The 25902-nt window shown below is 40.2% G+C and overlaps 2 protein-coding genes across 3 annotated transcripts in view; both read left to right on the top strand.

The window, feature by feature from the left end:
- Positions 1–923: 923 nt before the first annotated feature.
- Positions 924–14080, top strand: CUNH6orf163 (chromosome unknown C6orf163 homolog). The gene is made up of 5 exons (XM_031368760.1): positions 924–1318; positions 5044–5138; positions 6235–6342; positions 11054–11256; positions 13578–14080. Exons 1-5 carry the CDS (start codon positions 1171–1173, stop codon positions 14011–14013), a joined length of 990 nt encoding a protein of 329 aa, XP_031224620.1. The 5' UTR covers positions 924–1170; the 3' UTR covers positions 14014–14080.
- An 8967-nt stretch (positions 14081–23047) lies between these two features.
- Cfap206 (cilia and flagella associated protein 206) overlaps positions 23048–25902 on the top strand; it is a 38930-nt gene continuing 36075 nt past the window's right edge. Inside the window, exons 1-3 of one of the 2 annotated variants that reach the window (XM_031366398.1) lie at positions 23048–23205; positions 24835–24947; positions 25502–25585. In XM_031366398.1, coding sequence (XP_031222258.1) covers positions 24840–24947; positions 25502–25585 — 192 coding nt within the window. In that variant the 5' untranslated portion in view covers positions 23048–23205; positions 24835–24839. Of the gene's footprint in view, positions 23206–23226; positions 23470–24834; positions 24948–25501; positions 25586–25902 lie in introns of those variants that run through there. The other variant, XM_031366399.1, reaches the window with a different exon arrangement.

Genomic DNA, 25902 nt, shown 5'->3' on the forward strand with positions numbered 1-25902 from the left:
GACTTAATGACAGTATTTTTTCCATTAGAATACCACTACATTTCCCAGTTTTACTGCTGTGCCACCAAAGCACATTCATAATCACCTGAAAATTATTCAGAGACTGCCTCCACCGTCCATTAACTAAAAATTAACTATTTAATAAAAGCACACTTAAGATGTGGCCAACTGAATGTTCCTCCCCATAGACAGCCAGATTCTGAACATTGGCCCCTGTAAGTATACAGTAAAAGGGACCTTGTGTCTCTGATCCACATGTAGGATTTGAGATGAAAGGATCAGCCTGGCTCATGTGGAAATGCCTGGTATAGACACAGAGGTTCTATGCTGTGCTGTTTGCATAGAATCAGAGGAAGGGAGAGATTCCTCCACAGAAACAGAGCACATGAGTCTTAGGAAGATGTATGGCTGTTTGAAGCTAGAAAAGACACGAAGCATTCTCCAAAGCCTCTACAACGTTGGTTCTCAACTTCCCCAATGCTGTGACGCTTTAATACCGTTCCTCATGTTGTGTTGACCCCCAATCACAAAATTATTTTCACTGCTACTTCAAAACTGTCATTTTGTTCCCGTTATGAATTGTAGTGTCAATAGTTACAGAGGTTTGCCAAAGGGGTCAGGTTGAGATGTGCTGCCAGTCTACAAGGAGCCAGCCCTTCCAACCCTGGTAGCTTGATTTTAGCCCTAAAATCATTTTGGACCCTGGCTTCCCCAAATTCAATAGGATCAATTGTGTTGTACATGAGTCATGAAGGCTGTGCTCACTTACAGCAGCAAGAGGAAACTCAGGGAAATGAGTAGCAGCTCTCTCTGCTCTCACTTGACATTATTTCAGGTTGCTTTTATGAGCAAAGCTTGTCTTACCTAGCAACAGTTGTTAAGTAAGTTGACAACTTAGTGCTAGACCCTGGGAGGGAGGAAACACTTATGTCTTCCCACCCAGTGCTCAGCTCTGAAAGGCAGAGGCTGCTAGCACCATTCTTTAGACGCATCACCACTGCCAAATCATGATGAATTATTTAGTCTTTGCCAGGCTCTAGCAGAGTCTTGAAACCCTGCCCCGCCTCCAGCTATCTTAGACTTCTAGCTTCTCTTGAAACCACCTTTTCCCCCCCTCTGATCCTGATATTATTTTAACTGTAAGTAGTAAAAGCTATCAGAAATTTAACTATGATCAGAAATCCAGAGTATACAAATTTTGTTTGCTGTGCTGTTTGCAATAAAATAATTCCACCAGCCCCTTTCGGGGAAACCTTCAAACGGATCTATGAATACAAGCCATTTAAGACACGCTTCTATACTCACAAAGATATCTTGGGTAAGTGATTTACTCTTTGGCAGGGTGGTGGTAGTGGTAGTGGAATCCTTTGAGACGGGGTCTCTCTACATAGGTCTGGCTATCCTGGAACACACTCTGTGGACCAGGCCAGCCTCTAGCGCAGGAAGATCCACCTGCCTCTGCCTCTGGAACGCTGGTGTTAAAGGTTTGTGTGCCACCATGCTCAGCTGTAATTTTATTCTTTTTCTGTATTCTAAGGTAGAATAGCATTGGGTGCCATTCTTCTCAGGTTTTCCCTGTTTGAGGTTTCTGGGCTCTGTAGGAATTCCATCATGAAATGGTAACAAGTTGGAATAGGGCCACTCTACTAAGCAGTTTTGTGAATGGGAAAGAGTTTTCAGCCTCTCGCTGTTCCTTGTTGTAAATAAGAACATTAATATATCTTTTAAAGTGTTTTGAAGTGTTAATGTAATACTGTACCTGTTCAACACCTGGAACATCATAGTAAATGTGTGTTCTTTTCAACTTTGCCTATACTTGGGGATGTTCCATACATATACGACAGAAAATATCTAAATACCCCAATTAATGAGTAGAAGAAACTTAGCTGTTACTTTGTAGCTAGAGACAAAAGCAAGTCCATACAAATAAAATAGGAATATTTACAACACACATATATAGTATATAAGCAAATGAATTAAAATTCATATTTCCATTTCTCATTTATACCCAGAAAAATTTCAATCTAATCCTAGATTTTGTGTATATTTTCAAAGGATTCCTTAAAATATTTTTCCTGTTTTCTTTCCCATGTATGTGGTAAACTCATGGTTACTTGGTTTCATGCCTAATTTACTAAAAGGAAAGTTACAAATCTGAATTAAAGGACAAGGGAGATAATTATAATCATCCTCTAAGAAATCAGTTCCAACTGATTTGAACTTTCAGTAAATTTTTGGTATGAATTATTAATTGTAATTTCTAAAATAATTTTTAGACCCAAGACAATGCTATCCACATTCTTTGATATATTCTAATGATTTCTTATACTTTATAAGATATATGAACAGACAAATGTATGTAGAAGTCAGTATATTTTGTTTGCCTGTATTTGTCATTAAATTATTGTAAGTCAAAAGAGTGAAAAGTCTGCTTTCTTTATAAATAAAAGCACATTGAAATATCTATACATGAGAATTTCACAGGACAATGATTCTCTAGCCGCTGTTACAATCTCCAGGACCAGGCTCTACCATGTACCTTTCTTTTTCTCTCTCTCTCTCTCTCTCTCTCTCTCTCTCCCTCCCTCCCTTCCTTTCTTTCTAAAAAGGATTTATTTATTTATTTATTTATTTATTTATTTATTTATGTGAGTACACTGTAGCTATACAGATGGTTGTGAATCTTCACGTGGTTGTTGGGAATTGAATTTTTAGGACCTCGCTCCAGTCAGCCCTGCTTGCTCTGGTCAACTCCTCTCACCCAGTCCCTCAAAGATTTATTTTTATTATATATAACAGTACACTGAAGCTGACTTCAGATGCACCTGAAGAGGGGGGTCAGCTCTCATTATGGATGGTTGTGAGCCACCATGTGGTTGCTGGGATTTGAACTCATGGCTTTCGGGAGAGTAGTCAGTGCTCTTACCCACTGAGCCATCTCGCCAGCCCCATACATTTTTTTTCTTACAACTTGAAAACACTCTTTGTTTTGGAATAGTTTGATTCATAGGTTTCAAAAAGGGATCACAGAGTTCCCATGAACCTTAACTTTTCAAACCAATAATCTTAGTACATTGTCAAAACCGGGGAGTTTGCATAATAAGAATGATGCTCTTAAGTCTGGCACATCACTTACAAATCTCTTTCCCCTTAGAAGTGCAGCTTTATAAAATGTACTGCATGTATATTTATGTAACAGTCACTACAAAGAAACTTCTTCATGCTATCCATTAATAATCAGTGGTACTTTTCAAAATCCTGGCAGCCATTCACTGATTTCACTGTCTTCATAATGTTATTGCTGTGAGAATACTATGGAACAAAAGCATATAATACATGGCCTTTGACACCAGATTTTTTTCATCTGCAAAGTGGTTTTTAGACTCATTGCAGCTGTTTTATTAATAGCATCTCCTTTTTCAGCATGTATGTCTTTTTTTTTTTTTATATGTTCCATAGATATCTTCTGCAGTTAGGCTGAGAACAACAGACAGGATGATATTTAAACATTAAAAAGGACAATGGCACCCTGCATTTGCGTTACATTTTTATGAATGTAATGGATGTACACAGGGTTGAGATTTTATAACATAATCTGCATCCATCTCTATAACAGTGTTTACTGCTTTACGTTTAAAGACTCACTAATGTGTCAGGGGGCACTGGAGAGCTGTCAGCGGTTAAGAGCACTTGCTGCTCTTCCAGGGGACCCACCTTCGGTTTCCAGCCCCTACATCAACTGTTTGTAACTTCAGCTCCACGGGATCTCTTGCCCCTGAGGGTGCCTGATCATGTGTACAGACACACTTACATACAATTTAAAAGAATACAAATAAATCCTATAAAAATAGTAATAAATTTTAAAATACTCATGAGTGATTTAGTGGTAGTGTTTAATTCCACAGACTCTATCTTTCAGCTGTAGGTGATGGAAACGACTTAGAACAAAACATATAAAGTTGTGATGGAATTTCTTGATCCTTTTTAACAAGACCCCAAGGTGGAATCTTTCATCAAGACTTCAGTCTACTGTGAGGACAGTCAGTCAGTTGACTGGGTTGGTACTGCAGTCAGGCCTACGCCAGCATCTAGAAAAGGATATGAATACAAATGGTTCTAACATCTCTTAACTGCAGTTTAGAAATCCGAGAGGGAAAGAAGTTATTTTCTCTTTATGTCCTCTGTGCAAAAAATTAGGGAAGAGTGTAGCTTGAATATGTGCCCCATTCCAGGAAGGCCTGTTACCACAGCAGGATACCTGTCACCACATATGTATGTTGAGCAAACACAACATATCCGCAGTATCTTAGTGTAAGGATTTTCAGACTAGGTCCTATAACAATTTTAAGGCCATCTCAGGTAAGACCAGACAGAAAGGCTCAGTTCTTAGCTCCCGGTCTAGGTTATCCCTGCCTATCTGATCTTGGGTGTCTCTCTACCTTCCCTAGAGTTACACTTTGAGTGAAGATGGTAATTTGGAATGTTATAATGTGAAAGTCAAATTAGATCACTGATGAGTAATAGCAAACTAGAGACCTAGTGACAGAGTCAAGAAGACCAGCACACTCATGAAAGGCATATACATGATGTTTTAAGGAAAGCACCCTGACAGAGCAGGGAGAGAGGAGGTGAATAAGCCTTGTGAATCCATGCCCTGCTTCGAATGTGCCACAGTTCGCAGGACATTTACCTTTCATTGCCTGCTGTTTGGACTGGGTGTAATGGAAGCTAATGGACTCACTTCAGGCCTATGTGCTGAGTTCCATCATAATCAGCTGCTGGAAGGCTTCCCCTTCCAATGAGTTTCTTTAAAGAAGAGATTGCAGGCAGGGTGGTGGTGGTGGTGGTGATACAGCTAAGTGGAAAGGTGCATGCTTAACATGATGAGTCCAATTCTTAGTGCCAAAAATAATCTAAATGACTGACATTACCTAAGAAGATGTGTCTTGTAGACAGCTCGCATAAGTAATGTTGGTAGTGACAGAAAGGCAAGCTAGAGAACAGTCTACAGGGGTCTGTAATCGTTTCTCTCCAAATACACAGATATTGGGGCAAGTATTCTGAACCAAGAAGAGCAGTTTCAAGAGGCTGTGCTCAAGGAAAACATTAAAAAAGCAGAAGCCAAAGTGTGGGAAAAGGTAAAGGGGCTAAGAGATAAACCCAAGCCATATGGTCTCATGCTGCCCTTATCTAAACCTGTGGAAATTCAGAATAGCAGGCGAGAGATAGACCCCAGCATCCTGACAAACTGGAGTCTTGGGCATGTTCTTTGCCCTCTGGATTCTTGGCTTCTTCCTCTGTAGGAGGGGTAGTAATAACTCCCTTCTCCAAGCACTGCTGAGAGGGTTCAATGAAGAACTGCACTTGACACTGGGTGAGCTTTAGTGCACTCAACACTGGGTGAGCTTTAGTGAGAAGCAGGCCCTGCCGAGAACCACCTTCCTTCTTAGTCTTTATTAGTCTTCTTAGTCTCTTGCCACTTTATTCTCATTTGACTGAAACTTAAAAGAGGGGGTCTTTGTTATGAATTGTTTACTATGGGCTTTTATATTTATTAGGGACCACTAATATGTGCACTATGTAATAAATACTTCTGAACTAAACGCCCACTTCCCCAAATGCTTTACCTTCACCGACTCACCTTATTTACTGTCTTTAAAGTCCTTGGGCCTTCTAGTCACCATGGTACATTCCTACAGAATCTAGTAATAATAAAAAAGTCCCCCGATAAGAGCCATCAGTTACTTAAATATCCCAATATATTTTCTTAATTGTATACTGTTTGAATATAAGCTGACCCTGGGCCTAAGTATTTTCTTTAAATAATCTAATATAAATTCTTTTCTGAGTGCCTGATGAAGGGACCTCAGGAGTATTCATGCTCCCTGCTTACCTCCTTTCACCTTTCTGTGTCTGTTCCCTTCTCTATGTTTTCTAGATTCACATACTCAGATGCATATATATGCATATGCATAGACATATACATTATAGTTTCCCTGCCTTTAATAATTCCTAAAGCAGCAAAGGTGGCCCAGGGCTCAGGGTATGGAGTGCATCTGGCTAAGGCAGCTACTGTGGGCAGTGGGGGTGGAAACAGTGCAATTAGGGACTCTGGTGGGTGCTAACTTCCATTAAGCATGAACACTTAACTTGCCAACTCCTCCAAGAGTGACCAGCTTCTTCTCTATGCTTACCCTGAAATATTAATAGACACATGAACCTTTTCTTTCTAAGGCTGAAATGCTCCAAAAACAAGCAGTGGATCAAGCACTTGAAGATGCAGATGCCAGACACAAATTTGAAATTCGGGTTCTGGAAGAAAAACATCAAAAAGACTTAAAGGTTCTCTCTATAAGGACTTGACCATTGTCTTTTTTAAAAAGCATTTAAGTTAGTAGAGAGAAAGCACTTCTGTGAGTTGACAAGGAAACAATGGGCAGAGCAGTCACTAGTAAGGTCCAGATGAGTATTCATAGAAGGTGGGAGGGAACTTCTGATAGAACCTCTGTAATAGAACTTTCAAAGCACGCATCACCGTTGGAACTACATAACTGAGTATATGATTGGCTTTTTAGTGCCTGGTTCGCTGACATGACCACAGCCTCCACAGGGGCAGTCTGTCCTGTCACTCTGCTAGCCCTGTCCAGTACTATGCAGGGGCTCAAACATAGCAAGGATTCAAAAGATTGAATCAATAGATCAACCTCTCCTCTTCCTTCTGGGCTTTTGGTTCCATAATTTTTCCTACATTTGCTTTTTTTTCCCATTGCCAAGAGGAGCATTTGTTTTTTTGTATTGTTTTGTTTTGTTTTCTTTTTGAGCCAAAATAGAAGCTAGGTATATCCTAACCAGGATGCTAGTCTCTGGCCAGGTCCATTCCTGGGTTCTTAGGAAATGCTGATGAGTCACATTTTGCAGAGGCTTCAAAAGGCAGCCCACAAGGATACATATTTACCACCAGGTCCAATCAGGGGCAATCATACATCCTGATGTATTTCCTGCTTAGTAAAGAGGGACATCTTAGTTATCTCTGAAATATTCCAATAGGACCAGTGGTCAGGGAGTGAAGAGGAACTGGTTTTTGTTGTTGTTGTTGTTTTGTTTTTAAACTTTCACTGTTATATGTATTCATTGTATTCAACAATGTGCTATGTAGTGACATTTCAACATACACATGTATACACTGTATCTCTAAGTATATATCATGGTATGTTAAGAATGTTACCTCCATACCCTCTCTTCTCATTCTCACCCCTCCCAAAAGCTTTGTTTTTCTAGACAGTTTTCTTTTACTTTCATATCATTTATACATACATGATTTTATGTATCAATATAACACCTAGGAACCACACATGACAGGAAGCATGATATTCCTTTCTGAGACTATTAATTCATAATTACCTCTATTTGCATCAGTTTCCCTGGATACAACAACAAAATGCACTCTGTATACATACCACATTTCCCTTATCCGTTCCTCTGTGGTTAGATACTGGGGCTGGCTAAGAGGAACTTTGTAACTTGCAAACTGGTCAACATAGCAAGCAGAGGGATTCACTGCTTAATTCATTATCTGTCGTAAAGCCTGTTAGAAGGAGCAGAGTACAGAAGTATCTTCACATTTGTACAGAACTATCTCCACGGGATAGACAGGAGGACTAGATAACATGGGCAGAGCAGGAAAGTGGCAGAGGTCCCAGTAACATGATGGATAAGAAGCTTAGGAAACTTCAGGCCTACAAATTAAACATTCATGTGTCAACAAGGAGCACCTAACATATACTAATTGTGTGCCAAATAGGGTTAAATGAACTGTCCTTGTCCAAGGACCACAGAGAATGGGAGCTCTGCCCCACAGCTCCTGTCAGAGAGCAGGATAATCCATGCTTGGCCTCAGCGGCTCACTCCAGTCAGGTTTGACTTGGTTGCTGATCGGAATCAGCAACCCAACTTCAGTAAAAGCAGGAAAATATAAATCAACTTGTCCAAAGAGAAAGCAAGCTAAGAACTCCAGAGCATGAAACAAACATTAGAACATTTTATTGTATTCTTTTTTCTTAAATAAGCTAAGTGTTAAAGACATTTAGAAATATTAGCATTCAAAATGTTTTATTATTGAAAATTAGAGACTTAAGAAACAAAGCCTTTTGCAGTGAAAACCTAGGTAACATTTCTAAACAACCAATATTTTTTCTATAACTTTTCAAAATTTGCTGCTTGAAGCCATTCTGTAATGATTCTTTTTTAAAAAGTTTTATTATTTATTTATTATATACAGTGTTCTGCATATATATTTGCATGTCAGAAGAGGGTGCCAGATCTCATTATAGACGGTTGTGATCCACCATGTGGTTGCTGGGAATTGAACTCAGGACCTCTGGAAGAGCAGTCAGTGCTCTTAACCTGAAAGCCATCTCTCCAGCCCTCCTGTAAAAATTCTTTAAGTTGGATTCAGTGTGTGTGTGTGTGTGTGTGTGTGTGTGTGTTGTGTACTGTGTGTGTGAAGATACACATATGTACACATGTTTAGTATGTACACATAGAGATTAGAGGTCAACTTGTTAGAGTCATTTCTTTCCCTGCTACTATGTGGGCCCAGGGATTGAACTCATGCTGGTGGCAAGCTTGGTGGCTTGCTCCTTTGCCAACTAAGCTATCTTCCTGAACCCAGGTTGTCTTTATTTCCATATTGCCTTTAGACAGGGTCACTTACTGAACTGGACACTAGCTAATTTGGACAGGTTGACTGGCCCGGTTAATGGTCCAGGATCGACCTGTCTCTGTTTCTGAATACTGGAATACAAGAATGCTCTTTACTGGATGCTAGAGGTTCAAACTCAGGCCCCCATGCTTGTTCAGCAAGCACTGTTACTCTCCTCAATCACCTCCCCAGTCCCCGATTATGTTTTTGGAAAAGGGTCTCACTACACAGACCGGCCTCAAACGCACGATGCTTTTCTTGCCTTCTGGGTGCTAGGATGTGCTACCATGCCCGGTATTCCCTACTCTTAAAGTAGCCAACATGAGGAGTTGAAAACCTTTTCTCCTGGGCTGGAGAGATGGCTCAGAAATTAAGAGCACTGGCTGCTCTTCCAGCTGGCCCCAGTTCAATTCACATGGTGATTCACAACTGTCTATAACTGTAGTCCCATGGGATCGGATGCCTTCTTCCGGTGCACAGATATTCATGGAGACAAAAACCCAGATACATAAACTATATGAATAAATCTTTGACAAAAGAAAGTCTTTTCCCTCGAGGACACAGGATTCTAATAATTTTTCAGTGCTGAGGATCAGGCTCGGGGCTTCGCTTATGTTAGGGCAGAAAATGCTCTATTGCTGACCCATACACACCCTTCTTCTAGTCAATAATCTTTATCACTGAGATAGCTTTTCTAAGGAGCTGCAAGTGACTGCAAGCTTCTTTGTCACTTGGAGTTCTCTTGCTATGCAGCCTCAGCCGAGGACGCTCTGGATGCACATTCAAGGAGCTGCTCCCCCAAGGCCCAGAAGGGGCAAGAAAAGAAACTGAGGAAATTCAACCAGGAGAAACCTTGGTGGTTTTAGCGCTTTATATCTGGGTAAGAGGTCACTTGAAAATGAGACTCTGCAGCTCTAAAAAGGAAGGAAAGTCAGGGAAGAGGGAAGGTAGAAGAGAGGAAAGAAGGTTAGATTGATGGGCTTTCTTATGAAGTCGTGACATTGTTTTTGAAGGACTCCATCATCTTAGGCAATGATGAGAGAGCATATGAAGTAACTCACTTCCTTAATGTTCTCTGACAACACTGGAGGAGACAAAGATTTACCTCTTACTGAAAGTTCAAAACACAATAACTGCTCTTCCTTTCTCTCTCTCTCTTTCTCTCTCTCTCTCTCTCTCTCTCTTTCTTTCTTTCTTTCTTTCTTTCTTTCTTTCTTTCTTTCTTTCTTAAGATTTACTTATTTATCATATGTAAGTACACTGTAGCTGTTTTCAGACACCCCAGAGGAGGGCATCAGATCTCATTATGGATGGTTGTGAGCCACCATGTGGTTGCTGGGATTTGAACTTGGGACCTTTGGGAGAGCAGTCAGTGTTCTTAATGGCTGAGCCATCGCTCCAGCCCTGGTCTTCCTTTCTTAAATATATTTTTGATGCAGCACTCATTATACAATTACAAGGAACAAATATCAAATCTTGGCTACTAATGCAATCCTTGATGTTGTCCAGTGTCCAGTGAGTCCTCTGAGAATAGGGATCTAAGAGTTCTGCTGTTTGTAGTGTCTTTGCCCAGCAAAGTGCAGGCATCCTGTAGACTTAGTAGGCACACCCAAATGGTGACAGGTTTTTCCTTTAAGTACTTTTGTGAGACTTCACAAATAATGGTTTGGCCACTGCTTCCTTTCTCTTGGTTGAAAATATTCCACAGGTCCTTCTACCTTACAACAATGGAGTCCTTGTCTCCTTCCTGAATGAGGAAGAGTAGCTACCCTAATGATATGGAACTTGGACCAGCAGTGGGGACTGGAAGGCACGCTCTCGTGAATGTGCTGATATGTGTGTGGCTTCTCTGAGCCTCAGGTTCCCTTCATGCTTTTTATTCCTGCCATTTTCCAATTTCATATCTATATTTTCATGTACACTGACACTGTGATGATAAAAGCCTTTAGTTGGAACAATAGCCCGCTGATAACCTAGCACCTGTAAGACCCCAGGTTTGGCCACCAGCACTGAAAAAGAAGAGACAATTAAAAGCAGCCAAAAAACTTTAACCATACCCCTCTAACCTATTTTCCTCTTTGCACACTGTCTTTTAATGTGATCTTTGGTGTGTGTGTGTGTGTGTGTGTGTGTGTGTGTGTGTGTGTGTATGTGTGCGTTCCTGCACGTGCACACATACACACAATTTGAATATTTTACTTGAATGAAAAAAATTCCATATGATTGATTCAGAACTCCTTTTAAATTACCTGTTTAAGTATCAAGTAAATGATGGATCACACTTCTTAGTCTTCATTTTAAGATATCAAACCTGCAATATCTAAGTCCAATTTTCCATTCCCTTTCTTTAAGGCTGTAGAAGCTAAAACCAAGGTGGAGATGATTCAACAGATGGATGATGAGCTGAAGAGAGAGCACACAGCCGCAGAACAGCGTATGGTCCATCGGATCCAGAGGATTATGATGGAGTGTCACCGGGAGAAGATGGAGGCTGTGAAGAAAGCCAGGGAAGAAGAGAGAAAGATTGCTGAGAAAGCTATCGAAGACCAGAAAAGGTACTCCAGAGAACACACATGCAAATTACCATGTGACTCCATTAAAATCCATCTAGAGAAAGAAATAAGGCTAAGGCGTATAACTGAACACTGCTCAGCACCTGCTGGTTTTATTGTAGAATATATCAAATACTGATATTCACAAATGTAGGAGAGAGGAACCAAGAAGAAGGCAGCAAGGAGGAGGAGGGAGAGCAAGGCTGAAAGGAGGGACAGTGAGATTGAACGGAGGGAGAGAGAGGCTGAAAGGAGGGAGAGCAAGGCTGAAAGGAGGGAGAGTAAGGCTGAAGGGAAGAAGGCATCAAGGAGGAGGGAGAGCGAGGCTGAAAGGAGGGAGAGCGAGGCTGAAAGGAGGGAGAGCAAGGCTGAAAGGAGGGAGAGCGAGGTTGATTTAAGAAAAATGGTAGCATAAGTACTCAAGTATCTAACACTTAGCCCAAGGAACTGAAAGTTGCCAACCCTGCTGGGAAGTCCTGTATCTCACTCCATCCCCCTTCCCAGTAAACAGTGATTCTTCTCAATATTATGGTTCTCATTTTGTATCTCCAGTATTAAAAGGCTGAGAAGAATCAATAAATACCTTTCCATAAACACTTTAGGATCATTGTTTCCAGCCTAGTTCACACACTGTTGTGGATGTGTTAGTTCTTGATCTTTTCTTTGTGAACTAATAGCTGAATACATTAAAATATTGACTTTATGAAAATATATGGAGGAAAACACACACGTTCTTATTTACTGCTTCTTGCACATTCTTTGCACTCCTCCAAACACACTTCATATAAAAAGAACTATGTACTTGATATATTCACACACGTGCGTGCACACACACACACACACATGCACACACACATCTCCAGAAATAAACTCACTCTTTGACAAGAGGACGATGTTATTTCTTTTTTTCTCTAATGAGTGTTATATTTTTTATGAATTTTAATATGTAGGGTGTCACGATATGCTGAAATAACATGAAAAACAGCTTTGTTTGAAGCCATACACAGAAGAATTTTGCAAATGAATGTAAACCTATGCCAGACTTTTCACCAAATATATTTTATTTGGGAAAATATTTTTTCATAAAAGTATTTGTGTTAAAGTATAATTAGTTTATTGTTATTTTGTATTGATTGATAAATGCATTTTTTAATTGCCTGTCTTTAAGCCCCTAATTCTGTTAATGTCAATAGATAAAACATATATAAATTATGACTCTTGATTTCTCAGTAATTTTGACTATAAAAGGATTTTGGTTCTGTAATAAAAAATTAGAGATAATTTATAATTAAACATAGCTCATGTTAAGTCAAGATGAAACACAAAGCTAGACTATTGAGTATAAAGTTTGCTTCCTTTTATCCTAAAGATGAAGACCTAGGGTTTGGTGGCTTTGGCCTATAATCTCAGCACCCAGCACTTAGGTGGATCAAGAGGTGGAGGTTAAGATCAGGGAATTTGCTGTGAGATTTTGTTTCTAATAATGTCAGAAGCTACACACATAAAGCTTTACCAACCTGGTAACGTGAGTCAAATAAGGACAACAATAGGAGTTCAAAGTGGACAGGAGAAAACCCATGAAGCCCCACCTCCCATTCTCAGAACTACAGACAGCAGAGGAAGGCTGGGAGCAGGAGGAAGAGTCCTCCACAGGGAGGACAAGTGGTTATCCAGGACCGAATGGTCAGCCTAAACACACATCCAAGTAACAGCTTACACAGCGAGCAGGCTCTGTTTAAGAACACACACACACACACACACACACATATGTATATTTAAATACACATATACATGTAACAATATTATTAATGAAAAGGACATAATTTGAAAGAGAGCAAGGAGTGGCGGAAAGAGAAGGGAGAGATGATGTAATTATAATCTCAAAAGTAAAAAAAAAAACAGTTGGAGGGCAGCCTAAGTTACATAACTGGTTCAAGTCTACTCAAAGTAACAGCAACCAAACATTAATGAGACTCAGAGAAATAAAAATCAGCTGAATTGATATGAGGAAATGCCTCCTTGGGGGTTTAGGACTCAAACCTTGTCTCTTCAATTTTTTTTTTTTTTTTTTTAAAGCACAATGGCCAGAGTGAACTCAGGTTCTCCATGATGCCATTAGACATTATACTAATGGTTCTGCCCCAGCCCACAGCAGAGAAGCTGATGGGCAGCCTCTGAGAACTATTTTTAAATTGATTATTGATAGCTAATTTAGTCTAAAAGCTCATGACTCAGAGTAATGACTTTTCTGTGATTCACGGTCAATGCACCGTGGTTTTAGTGGCCAGTTGCTCTAACTGGAAAATTTGTATGATCTCTTGTAGCAAGGCCCTGGAGGAGCTTATAAACACTGGCGTAACTGCCATTAAAGACCAGAAGGCAAGCCTGGGCCAGCTGATCAAAGCAAAGGAACACGAGATGAATGTCTACTATGGCATGGCTCAGAAGCAGAAGCAAGAAGAAGTACAAGAAGTTCTTCAAGAGGCAGAAAAAACACACCAGGCCACCCTTGACAATGTGATGGGCAAACTGGTCAATACCCAAGGGGAGCTACTGTCTGTGGCAAAGCAACTGGGAATCATGACAAACTGGAAAGATTTTCTGGAGGAGGAATTACAGGAAACCAGGGCCGCATTTCAGAAGTATATCAATTACACCTTCCCCAGGCTCTCCCCAGGACATGCCGACTTCATCATGCCGGAAAGAAAGAAAACGCCTTCCAATCTTGCTAATAATAAAAACGAACCGAGTACTGATTAGAGGTCATTGGCTGAAATGTCACCACAAAAGACAGTGTTCCAAAACTAAATAAATGTACTCAAAACCAGCTGTTGATATGTGGTCAGAGTGCTGTCGAGCTGTAAGAATTTTCAACTGCCTTTTAAAATTATCATATCATAACATTTCCTTGTTATGTTATGCTGTTATAGTTATTTCTGTTCTCTCTCCCTCTCTCCCTCTCTCCCTCCCTCTCTCCCTCTCTCTCTCTCTCTCTCTCTCTCTCAAAGTAATGAAATCTTGTACGGCATTTTCAAACATACTTTTGTCCTGATGCTCTTTACCCTTTTCTCTCTCTCTGTTTTTCTGTGATGTGAATGTTTTCATGGAAAACTAAAATATTCGAAAGCATATTCCAAGGCATGGTGAGTATCATCTCTATCTACAGAGCAGAGACTAACTAATTGGGAAGGGAAAATGGTGGTTAGAGGAAACTGAAGCACACTTCTGGACCTGGCTTGACTTGTTTCTGCATCTGACCTGAAAGCACGCTCACGTTAGTCACAGATGGAAATAAGGAAAGAACATGTCGTGTGCTGTAACCTGCAGAAAGGACATTAGTGTTTGGTTAACAAAGACACCAAGTTTCATCATTAATATATTATGGCAAATTTTAAGTTCTTGGCCTTGCATATAAATAATTCAGAGAGGATTCACTTCTATTTCCTTGTTGTGAAAGAAAATTGTCTATAGAAGTTAGGGATTGAGGGTCCTCTATACCTAACCCTTGTGTCCTGTGATTCAAAAGCCCTGGACCAAGAATTCCAATAATCACTAACATAAAAGTGAAAGAATATCCAAGCCTATAGCACTTTTCTAAAACCCTGTCCACTAAAAACTAACATCTTTAAATTTATGTTTTTAAATATATTTAGAATTTTATACATAAGTACTGTATTACATCATTTCTACCCCTTCCTCTCTCCCCTCCAACCCCTTCTGTGTCCTCTCACTCCCTCTCAAGTTGTTGACTTCTAGCAGTAGCTCTCTGCCGGCTGGTCCAGCCGAGTCTCTCCGGGGCTGAAGCAGGACAGTGAGTGTTGCAACTGGGATCTCTTCTGGGGTGAGAATAACCACCCTAAGCTGGGAGTCTGCCAAAGCAGGAACTCATTTAATTGTATTAATCTTTTTGTTTATAAAGGGCTGAGAGAGTAGGTATTTTTTTTCCTGAGATGAGATGATGTAGGGGGAGGGGAAAGGTGATGAAGGGTATGGGGTGACTGATAAAGCCAACAAAGTTACTCTACATCAGCAGTAGCTATACAAAGGCAGGCTTACACAGGTCTTGCTGAGTCACTCCAGTATAGAAGTGACTGAGACGATTTTCAAAACTCAAGCCAAGCTCAGGTTTATCCTCATGACCCAAACCAGGGCGAAAATGGGTCCCAACACTTATATGCACATATGGTTTAGGATGATGATTTTGGATCAGATAACCTATCAGGGCTCATTCCTCTACTGCCCCATTGGACTGCTTGTAGCTCCTAGGGGTGGGACCTTATGAAATTGTCCTCTATCCATGTTAGCATTTCAATGGATAGGGTCTTAGCAGGTCTTATGCAGGTAGCCATATTATTGAGGGTTCACGGGAGTAACACCCCCACCATGTCCAGAAGAAACCATCCCACAGAAGTTGTTCTGGTCCTCATCAGCCAGAATCAATGGAACCAAGTTATGATTGATGGACAAGTTCTAAAACTATGAGCCAAAAATAAATCTTCCTTCCTTTTATTTGTTTTCTTGGGCATTTTGTGCCCAAGTGGCAGAAAGCTACCTAACATTTAAGCTGCGCAAACATTGGCAAAGATGGGATTTAGCTTGTAGACGACACAGATTATAGGGCCTTGATATATATGATGATATCACATGTATCTCAGTATATGGAAGATTTTCTGACAAACTAGTTTTCCTATGAAGTAGAGATGATTAGAATGTTCAAGTTAACTTAGAGGAAAAGTGAAAATCCGACTTCTTGTTTTTCCACTGATTGGTTGCTGTCATGGAGAGACAGGAAATGAAGTAGTAATGGTTTTTATCATTCATGTTAACCCTTAAGGGCAGTTAAAAAATCACACACACACACACACACACACACACACACACACACGTTAAATTTGGCATGGGTGTCCCACTCTCGACGACACAGGGATGGAGATCGCAATTAGCATGAGGTTTTTATTGATCCAGTATACTGGGGTCATCTTGCATTTGGAGCAAAGGTGACCCTGAGGGAACAAAGCTCTTACTTTTTATACCTTTTCAGAACAGAGTTTTACAGCTTACAACGTGGGCTGGTTACAACTTACAATGTGGGCTGGCTATCTTTCCCATTTTTTATTGACCTTTCTCCTGCAGGACGAGATATCAGTTGCACGTAAGAGGGGTTGGGGGAAATCCACCACCTCCTTGGGACCTTTCCTGGAACCAGGCATCCCTTGAGGATGGGTGTTTGCTTAGTCCTTGCATTCTTGGCCCCTTGGTATTTTTATGAGGTGTCCCTTTAGGCTTAATGGCCTTGGTATTTTTATGAGGTACTTTTCTGGCTCCTTGATTTGCTCAATTCTTACACACACACACACACACACACAGAGAGAGAGAGAACATGCATTTTGAAGAGTCCAATAAATGAACTTTAAAAGCTATGCTATTTTTGTTGAACAGCAGCAGTGCACACTTTTAATCCCAGCAGTTGGGAGGCAGAGGCAGATGGATCTCTATGAATTTGTGGCCAGCCTGGTCTACAGAGAGTTTCAGGATAGCCAAGGCCACACAGAGAAACCTTGTCTCAGAAAGAAAAGCTATGCTATTTTCATGTCAGAAAATTCAACTATGTTCTTTCTTCTGCCTTTTCATAATAGTGTCCGTGTAAGTAACCTCTAAAGGGGAAATCTTGGTAAGGAAGATGATCTAAAAGTGACCCTGAGATCCTCCTGATCAGAAACATCCTAGGAGAGACTAGATGAAAGGTAGCTTCCTCTGCCTTGCTTATTCCATGATTCCTCTGTCATTATTTCCCTGAAGGTTTAGCTCTTCTCTAATATCCAGCTGCTTTGTAAAGAAGAAAAGTTAATCTGGAAGAGAGAAAGGCAGATAGTGCCAGCTCTGTGATGCTTGCCATTTGGCACTCAGTGCACAGCATATATTACTACCTCAGTCATCACACCTGTGCTAAAATCGCTCTTCATCAGATGGCTAATATTGGAGAACAATGGGGAAATAGTGTAAGAAAGCACAATTTAATTTTAAACTTTTAACAACTGTTAACATATAACTATTTTAATAGTTGTTAGCTAAAAGGCATTATTAAATATGGAGATATTCTATAACATTGCATCTTTTTATTATAAAATGTGTCATATAAAAAAAAGATGCACGTGCACTGTGGAATGAACAACTATAAAGTGAGTATCCACATAACCACTATCAAGGGTTCCAGGAAACTCTTGGGGAACAGAACCAATAGATATTATAGAAGGAGTGAACAGTGGCCATCTGCAGAGCAGAGATGTTAAGAACCTTGTACTTGCCCTACAGTGCCCTGACCTGTGTGGTGTTCAACAGGGTCCTAGGGCAGGGGAGAGGAAGACCAAAAGAGACAAGAGACACAAAGAATGAGAGCAAGACAGTTGTCTGATCAAGCTCCAAAAACTTTACTTCAGGGATGGCAATATAAGCGCAAGCAGGAGAAAGCTTCAAGGGAGGGGGAAGATCCTGGGGCAAGGGAGGGGAGAGATCCTGTGACAAGGGAGAGGAAAGAACTTGTGACTAGGGAGAGGGGAAGAGCTCACAGCAAGGGAGGGCTGGTGGCAATCTTTAGTTCCTGGAACCAAGGGTCACAATGTCCTCCATACCCACAAATATTCTGTTAGACACATGTTCTCTCAAGGCTGTAAGTGTAAGCTAGTAATTTTTCACTAGGCCATAGTTAAGGCCATGGGTCCCGGCATCTGCTCCCTTTTTATTATTTTTAATTGAGGCCTTAAGGAACCAAGGTGATCATATAGTTATCTCATCCTTGGACAAGTAGGCATTAACCAGCTGGGGGAGCATTGACCTAATTTCTCCCATGGGTTTGATTACCATTACGTCCCACAGTCAAGGCTCTTGGTATCTTTTGGGGAGGGGAGGAAGAGCCTTAGAAATTCCTTAGGATAATATTAAAAACCAGATACCAACCTCCTTGCAAACCAGGTTTGTCTCATGGGGAATCCAGAGACAGCCCATATAACCTTCCCCTGTGGTGCTTAGCCTTGCAGCCCATGCTGGTGCCCATGCTGGTGCCCATACTGGATTCATTTTTTTTTCCAGAACCAGTATGCACAGGTCTGAATCTTATGCAGCTCCTAAAGGAGAATTATCAACCTCAGGTTCTGCAATCCCTCTATCAGCCAAATCAAGTCTGTGATAATGAATTTTCAAGGGTTTTGATGCCATGGAGTCAATCTGCTGTTTTATAAAATTAGTAATTTTGTTAAAAATGAAAGGCCCCAAAGTTACTAACAATAAAATGCTTATTAAAGGTCCAAGGAGGGACATCAAGAGGGTGAACATGGAGGACTTCCACCAATTATTGGCAGCGGCTGAAAGCTATTTTTTCTGGAGCTCCAATTTAAGTTTGTGTAACTGTTGGACCTGAGTCTCTGCTAGGCCAGACTCATTTACATAAAAACAGCAGTCTTTTTTCAGAAATAAACAGGTGCCACCCTTCCCAGCATTTAGCAATTCAAGTGCTCATTGATTCCATTGGCACAGGAGAATCATTCACAGGATGGCCCCTCGTTTTCCAACTATCTTCATTTTTCACTCAATACAGCTTTCCTGTCACCATTGTCAGGGCACTCAGCAAGCTCACAGGTCAGCACGTCACACCAATCATTCTGGCAGCTAGCAAGCTCTTGTTGTATTCTGTGGAATAAACACAAACATGCCCTCTTCCCCATTTTAAACACCTGATCAGGATCATGCCATATGTAATAAGTGGATCCTTCCATCTTACCTAGTTGTAGGATGCTGAAATAAAAAGCATGATTTAAATAATGGGCACGGGGATATAATTCTTCCTTTTTTGTTTTTTAAAAGCCAGTTTTTCAGAGTGCTATGCATACATTCAACAATTTCTTGTCCCTGCGAATTATAAGGAATCCCAGTAATATGGGTAACATTAAATTGTTGACAAAAATCTCAAATGTTTGACTATAATAGTCAGTTCCATTATCTGTTTTAATCTGATTAGGAACACCAAGTATAGAAAAAATAATGTAGGCAATGACCAATTACATTTTAGTTGCTTTTCCTGTTAAGGCAATTGCAACCTGAAAGCCTGAAAAGGTACCAATGGTCATATGTGCATATTTTATTTTTATTTTTTAAAATCAGAAATATTCTCTAAAAAATACCGAATTATCTGCTCAAGCCATTACTATTTTGATGATGTAAAGAATGAGATTATATGGCCAATTGTTCTTGTGTAAGGCTTATAATCTGTCTGGGATACAAATCTGTTGTGGCATTGCCTTAAAGGTTCTTGTTCAGGCAGTCCAGGATGAGTTCTTAAATGTTCAAAGACAGTCCTTTAAAGGAACAGCACTTTCTCTTAACTTGAGTTTTCTATGTATACACAATCACAAATTTTGAGAATTAACAGTATCTAAAAAAATGAATATTTTCAAGCAATTGTAAACCCTAATCTATCTGTCTATCTATCTGTCTATCTATCTATCTGTCTGTCTGTCTGTCTGTCTGTCTATCTATCTATCATCTATCTATCTATCTATCTATCTATCTATCTATCTATCTATCTATCTATCTAGGCTATTAGTATATAAATTAAAAGCTTGACTTTAGCACTTCAAAAAGGTAACTAAAGCACATAGTTCAATTATTTGTGCTGAAGTAGAGGGAAACTCACGAGAAAAAAATGTAATCTAATCACATATACTTTTCTCCTATAGAAGGGCTGTAGATGTATTCTTTATGGGATGCATACATAAATTTCCAGGGAATATATTATCAATTTGCCTAAAAAATTTGCTATGTAATAGGCCAAATATCAATCAATGGTCTGCAATAGCCAATTTAATTGCTGTTTGAAACAAGGAATAGATGTCTCATCAGGTTTTTAAGACATTCTTTCCAAAATACATATCCAATAATTCTTTATTAACACCACAACAGCTCCATAATAGGATGCTAAAACTTTACTTGGAGATGAGAAAAGATGAACCCACATTAATGGCCCCTTTTACTAAAGGACTGATGTGGGCTGGTGAGTAGCAATAATGCAAACAGCCAAGAATTGATCAGTCTATGTAATGTATCTGTTGGCTAATAGCTTCTTTCATTTTTTGCAAAGCTATTAGTCCCTCATCACCTTAAAATGAGGTCTTAGCTGTTAGTATCGGGGCATCCAAAGCTTGTGGTGACCTGTTGCCAGGGCAACAGCCACCATATTCCCAGAATCCATTGGGAATTCTTTACCTCTCACCTTTACCTTCGCTCACTACATCAGAACCCATATATATATATATATATATATATATATATGAGGAACACTCCTCCATCTCTCTCTCTCTCTCCCTCCTCTCTTCCTGCTACTGCCCCCTCTCTCCCTCTCAATTAAACCTCTTACACGTGAAACTGTTTGGGCCTAGTGTGTGGTATGTTCTGACACGACCCGCTGTTCTAACACATCATTAGCCAATTAATATCTCCTAACAACCTTTGAAAATCATTTAGAGCAAGTAAATTATCTTTTCTTACTTGAATTTTCTGTGCTGCCATTTGTTTAGCATCTAACTGGGGCCCCAAATATTGAAAAAGGTATTGCCTTTGAATCTTTTTTTGGAGCAACTACTCCAAAACTTTTAAAGCTTGTATGTGTAAGAGCAAAGGCAGTAAAATTTCTTTTTAGAGGGATTAGATAATAAACAACATAAGCTTAAAAATTCAAAGTCCTAGCTTCTTGTACTGAAGCAGAGACAAAAAAGGTTTATATAATGCAAGACTATTAGCCATTTTTAAAGAAAAAACTTTCTGATCATTACAAACTCACTAGAAGTAAACTCTTTAAAATTACCAGGATGCAGAGGAAAAAACAACCTTTCAAATACACAATAATTTTATATGAAGTAGGCAGGCCAGATTGTAAGACCTCTATAAGTTCTACTGATGACACATGCCTTTAATCCCAGCACTTGGGAGGCAGAGGCAAGTGGATTTCTGAGTTCGAGGCCAGCCTGGTCTACAGAGTGAGTTCCAGGACAGCCAGAGCTACACAGAGAGAGCCTGTCTTGAAAAACAAAACAAAAACAAACAAACAAACAAACAAACAAAAAGAAAAATAAGAAAAAAAAGCAAAAAAAAAAAAAAAAAAAAAAAAAAAAAAAAAAAAAAAAAAAAAAAAAAAAAAGCATTTTGTAATCCCATCTCCAAAGGATCTGATGGCCTCTTCTGGCCGCCCTACCAGACACATGCACACACATTCAGTAAATAAGTAAGTAAATAAATAAAATATTAAAATAACCAAAAAAAGGAAAAAAGAAAGCTAGCTAAGCACGAGTCAGTAGGCATATCGATAAGCAGCGTTTCTCCACGGCTTCCCCTCCACGTTCCTGTTTTGAGTTTCTGATGTTTCTTCACTCAGTGATAAAGTGTTTCCTGGAAATGAAAGCTAACTAAACTCTTTCTTCCCTAAGTTGTTTTTGGTCATCGTGTTTACTACAGTAACAGAAAGTCACTAAAACAGTTTGTTAGGATGCTGCAGCCATTAAAGGTACATGGGTAAAAAGATCCAAGAACACATGTGGTAGAAGAGAAGAAAGCAGGTTGTTTGTGATCACCACAAGTGTATTGTCTCATGTATGCTCCCCATAAACAATTAAACATAATAAAGAGTAAAAAAAAAAAAAAAAAAAAAAAAAAAAAAAAAAAAAAAAAAAAAAAAAAGAGGACATTATGCTCACCCAACAAACATGGAAAAGTTTTAAAAATTATTATTTTATTTTACATGTATGGGTGTTTTGCCTGAGTGTATGCCTGCAGATCACTGACATGCCTGGTATATGCAGAGGCCAGAAGAAGGAGCTGGCTCTCTGGAACTGGAGTTACAGACAGCTGTAAGCCTCCATGTGGGTGCTGGGAATCAAACCCAATCCTCTGGAAATTCACTCAGTTCCCTTAACCTCTGAGCCATATCTCCAACCCTGCAACAAACATTTTTAGGTATCAAAAACAACATCATTGGCCCAGCATAGTGACACAGGACCAGTGTTTGAAAGGCTGAGGCACGTAGAACTCTGTGAATTCAAGACCGGCCTGGTTTATATGTCCTATTCCAGACCATCCAAGACTACATAGTACTACCAGATCTCAAGAAAACAAACGAAAATTATTATCCCCAATTCCAAACGCACAGGTTTCCTTACTTGTATCTTATAGGTGGTGGGAGTAGATAGGGTCTTACTATACAGTGTAGGGTGTCTTAGGACTGCATTTTCCTATCTCTGCATCCCAAGGACTGGGACTGTGAGCCTACCTTACCATACCTGGTGTGAAAAAACTTCCTAAATGAAAAGTTTTACTATGGCATTTTGGAACATCAGGATATAAACTTCCTTTGAGAAAGAGAACATGAAATCATTCCTTTGAAAGAACTATAAACATTAATAATCCCAAGAACACTAGGCTTTCTCATTCTCTTCAACTGATATATTTTCCATATTTCCACACCATCAAGTTAACAGGAACAGCATCTGCACATCAAACCTTTGTTTTAGAACTCATGCTTCATTGCCTTATAACTGAGATTTAGGGAAAGTGCCTTTGTCGCCTGGGACTTGAGTTACTTGCTTTGTCTTTTGAGGAAGCTGAGGGAGAACTCTACATCCCTCTTCTCAAGGTGCCATCCCAGAGACCCCATCCCAGCTGCCCCTCCCTCCCTCCTCCGCCCACCCCGCCCTCTAGCCACACCCCCAATGCCAGACCCCTCCCCCAGCCTCTGGCGTAGCGTTCGGTTTCCCCGGTTACGCGTCTGCCACTTTGGCTCTGGGGCTGACCTGGAGAGCCGCGGCGGGCTGGCGTTCCAGCTAAGCCCAAGCGCCCAGCGAGCTCCAGGCCGTTAAACCGCGGGTGTACCGGCGAGAAGACGGACGTCGGACGGCTGCAGAACTAGTGCTGGTAGTTGGTAACCTACAGGGTGGGTGGGCAGGCATCTCGCTCGGCGCCAGCGCGCAGGAAGGAGCAGGCGCAATCTGGCTGTGTGGCGGGCAGGTCTGACGTCCCCAAAGATCTGCGCGCTGATGGTCGGAATTGCTTGGCCAAGCTGCGAAACTTTTCTAACCACAGTAGATTCCAAGTTCAGGAGAAGGTGATAACAGCACTCCTTTCTCAGAAGAGCAAATTGGCTTCCAACGAGGCGAGATACTTGTCTCTCCTGAAGATGTTAGTTGGACTTTTTTTTTTTTAATCTGATTTTTTTTAGATTTATTTTTATTTATATTTTATGTGTATGAGTACACTGTAGCTGTATAGATGGCCATGGGCTATCATGTTTGTGGCTGCTGTTGATTTCAGGACCTCTACAGGCCCCGCTCACTCCAGCCCTGTGCTCGCTCGGGCGTAATTTACTGCAGTTGTCTTCAGACACACCAGAAAAGGGCATCCGATCTCATTACGGGTGGTTGTGAGCCACCATATGGTTGCTGGGATCCGAACTCAGGACCTTCGGAAGAGCAGTCAGTGCTCTTAACCGCTGAGCCATCTCTCCAACCCTTGGTTGGACTTTTGATGGTCCAATTCTGCATTTCCCATTCCTCAGAGCACTCCTGGCTTTCACGTTCTCCTGTGTCCGTTACTGATACGCAGGGAAAAAAATCAGGAGCCCTGACTTAAATACCACTCTTTCCTAGTTTATAATAGATGAAATTAATATCTAGGAGTTCTTTTGTTTTTAGGAGTTTCTTTTGTTTTATTTTTTTTCAAGACAGGGTTTCTCTGTGTAGCCCAGGCTGTCCTGGAACTCACTCTGTAGCCCAGGTTGGCCTTGAACTCAGAAATCCGCCTGCCTCTGCCTCCCAAGTGCTGGGATTAAAGGCGTGCGCCACCACTGCCCAAGGAGTTCTTTTTTAGAGGTTCATAGCTCTCACGTTTTTATTATTTACTTTTTATGTTTTTGTTAGAGTTTGTAATCCTAAGGATGGAATAATCCGAGAAAAACATTTCTTACAGTTATGAAATTGTATTATAGTTGTGAAAGGTCCGTTAGTGAATGTATTGATAAACACTTTCTTTTACAAGCTGTATTCTTGCTGCCTACACAGGGGCTTGGATTTTGTTTGTTCTTTTTCTTTTCTTTTCTTTTGCCCAAGTTCTGGTGAGCTTTTATTTATTTATTTATTTATTTATTTATTTATTTATTTATTTGCAAGATTTTTTTTTGAGACTGGGTCTCACTTCATAGCCCTGGCTCACTCACTATGTAGACCAGGCTAGACTCATAGAGATCTGTCTGCATCTGCCTCCTGAGTGATGGGATTTAACACATGTGCCACCATCCCTAACTAGTTTTCTTTAGATGTCACATTGTATATTTTTGATGGTGGCATGATTTAAATTCGGGGAAAATCGCAGTTTTACTCTCTGTCATTAAAGTCATTTAAAATGGAAAAAAAACCCATGAGGAAAAATGATTATAATTAAATAGTGACAACTCAGTAGACATTGTGGATATTCCAGATCTAATAACGGAATCTAACCAGGAAAAGTGCATAAATGAAATTACTAAACGAAAATTATTGCTTCATTTAGCCACAATGCCTCCCACTCAAGCAGAAAGTGTTATAAAGAATATCATACGAGAAATAGGACAAGAATGTGCAGCCCATGGAGAGATCGCTTCGGAAACGGTGGTTGCTTTTATGGTAAGATTTGTTATAAACAAATTTTAAACTGTGATAGTTTTTTTTTTTTTCCCCTTTAAAATCCTTGGGAGCTTCCCTGATACTTTTTATTTAAAAACATTGAGATCATCAGATGACTTAGTAAAAGGCATCTTTTCAAGGTCTGCAAAGGGTCTTATAGCTTTATAGTGACTGATTTAGGAGATCCTGTGAAGCTTAGAAACCACAATAATATTCTGCTGTGAAGTTTTAACGTGTATTTTTGTTCAAATGCATGTTGTAAAAGTTACTCCTTGCTTTGGTTTCTGTGCTCTTCTTTGGTTAGCAACACACACTGAGAACACGAGATACAGTTTCCTGCTCTAAAACAGCAACTGTTGCTTTCCGCCTCCTTGCTATGTATTTTCTAGCCTATATTCAAGTTTGATGTTGTTTTCTGTTTCCAGCCTATTAGGAAATCCAGAAAGAGTGAGAGTGATAAGAAAAGTAGCTGAACATCAAGGAAATTGGTTAAAAAACTGAGATGAATTAATCTCCTAATAAGAGTAAAATTAGCTGGTGTGCTCTGTTTGTAGGTGAAAGCTGTCGTCCTAGATCCCAGCAATGGCTTTAACATGGATAGGACCCTCGTCAAGACTGACGTGCAGAAACTTGTTAAGGTGACTGACAGGCCTCAGGTTTGGGATTACCTATTTTCAAATTTAAATAGAACGCTCTGTTTTCCATCCTGTCTTCAGCAATGTTATAGACAGACACAGATGATGGCGTAAGTAAGTGAGGGGTTATTTTCTAACAGAGCAGTGTCTGGAGGTACTTAGGTTGTCCCTGGCCTCCTGGGCTCCCACCCTTGGCTTTCCTCCACGTCAGAGTAAGGGTCACACCCCCTGATGGACAAAGGCAGAATGGTTGGTCGTTCCAGTCAGATCCTCTCGGAAAGTGACAACTGTCACTTTCAATCATGGAGTCAGGGCTAAAG

This window comes from Mastomys coucha, unplaced genomic scaffold (assembly GCF_008632895.1).
Source record: "Mastomys coucha isolate ucsf_1 unplaced genomic scaffold, UCSF_Mcou_1 pScaffold14, whole genome shotgun sequence".
Lineage (NCBI taxonomy): Eukaryota > Metazoa > Chordata > Mammalia > Rodentia > Muridae > Mastomys > Mastomys coucha.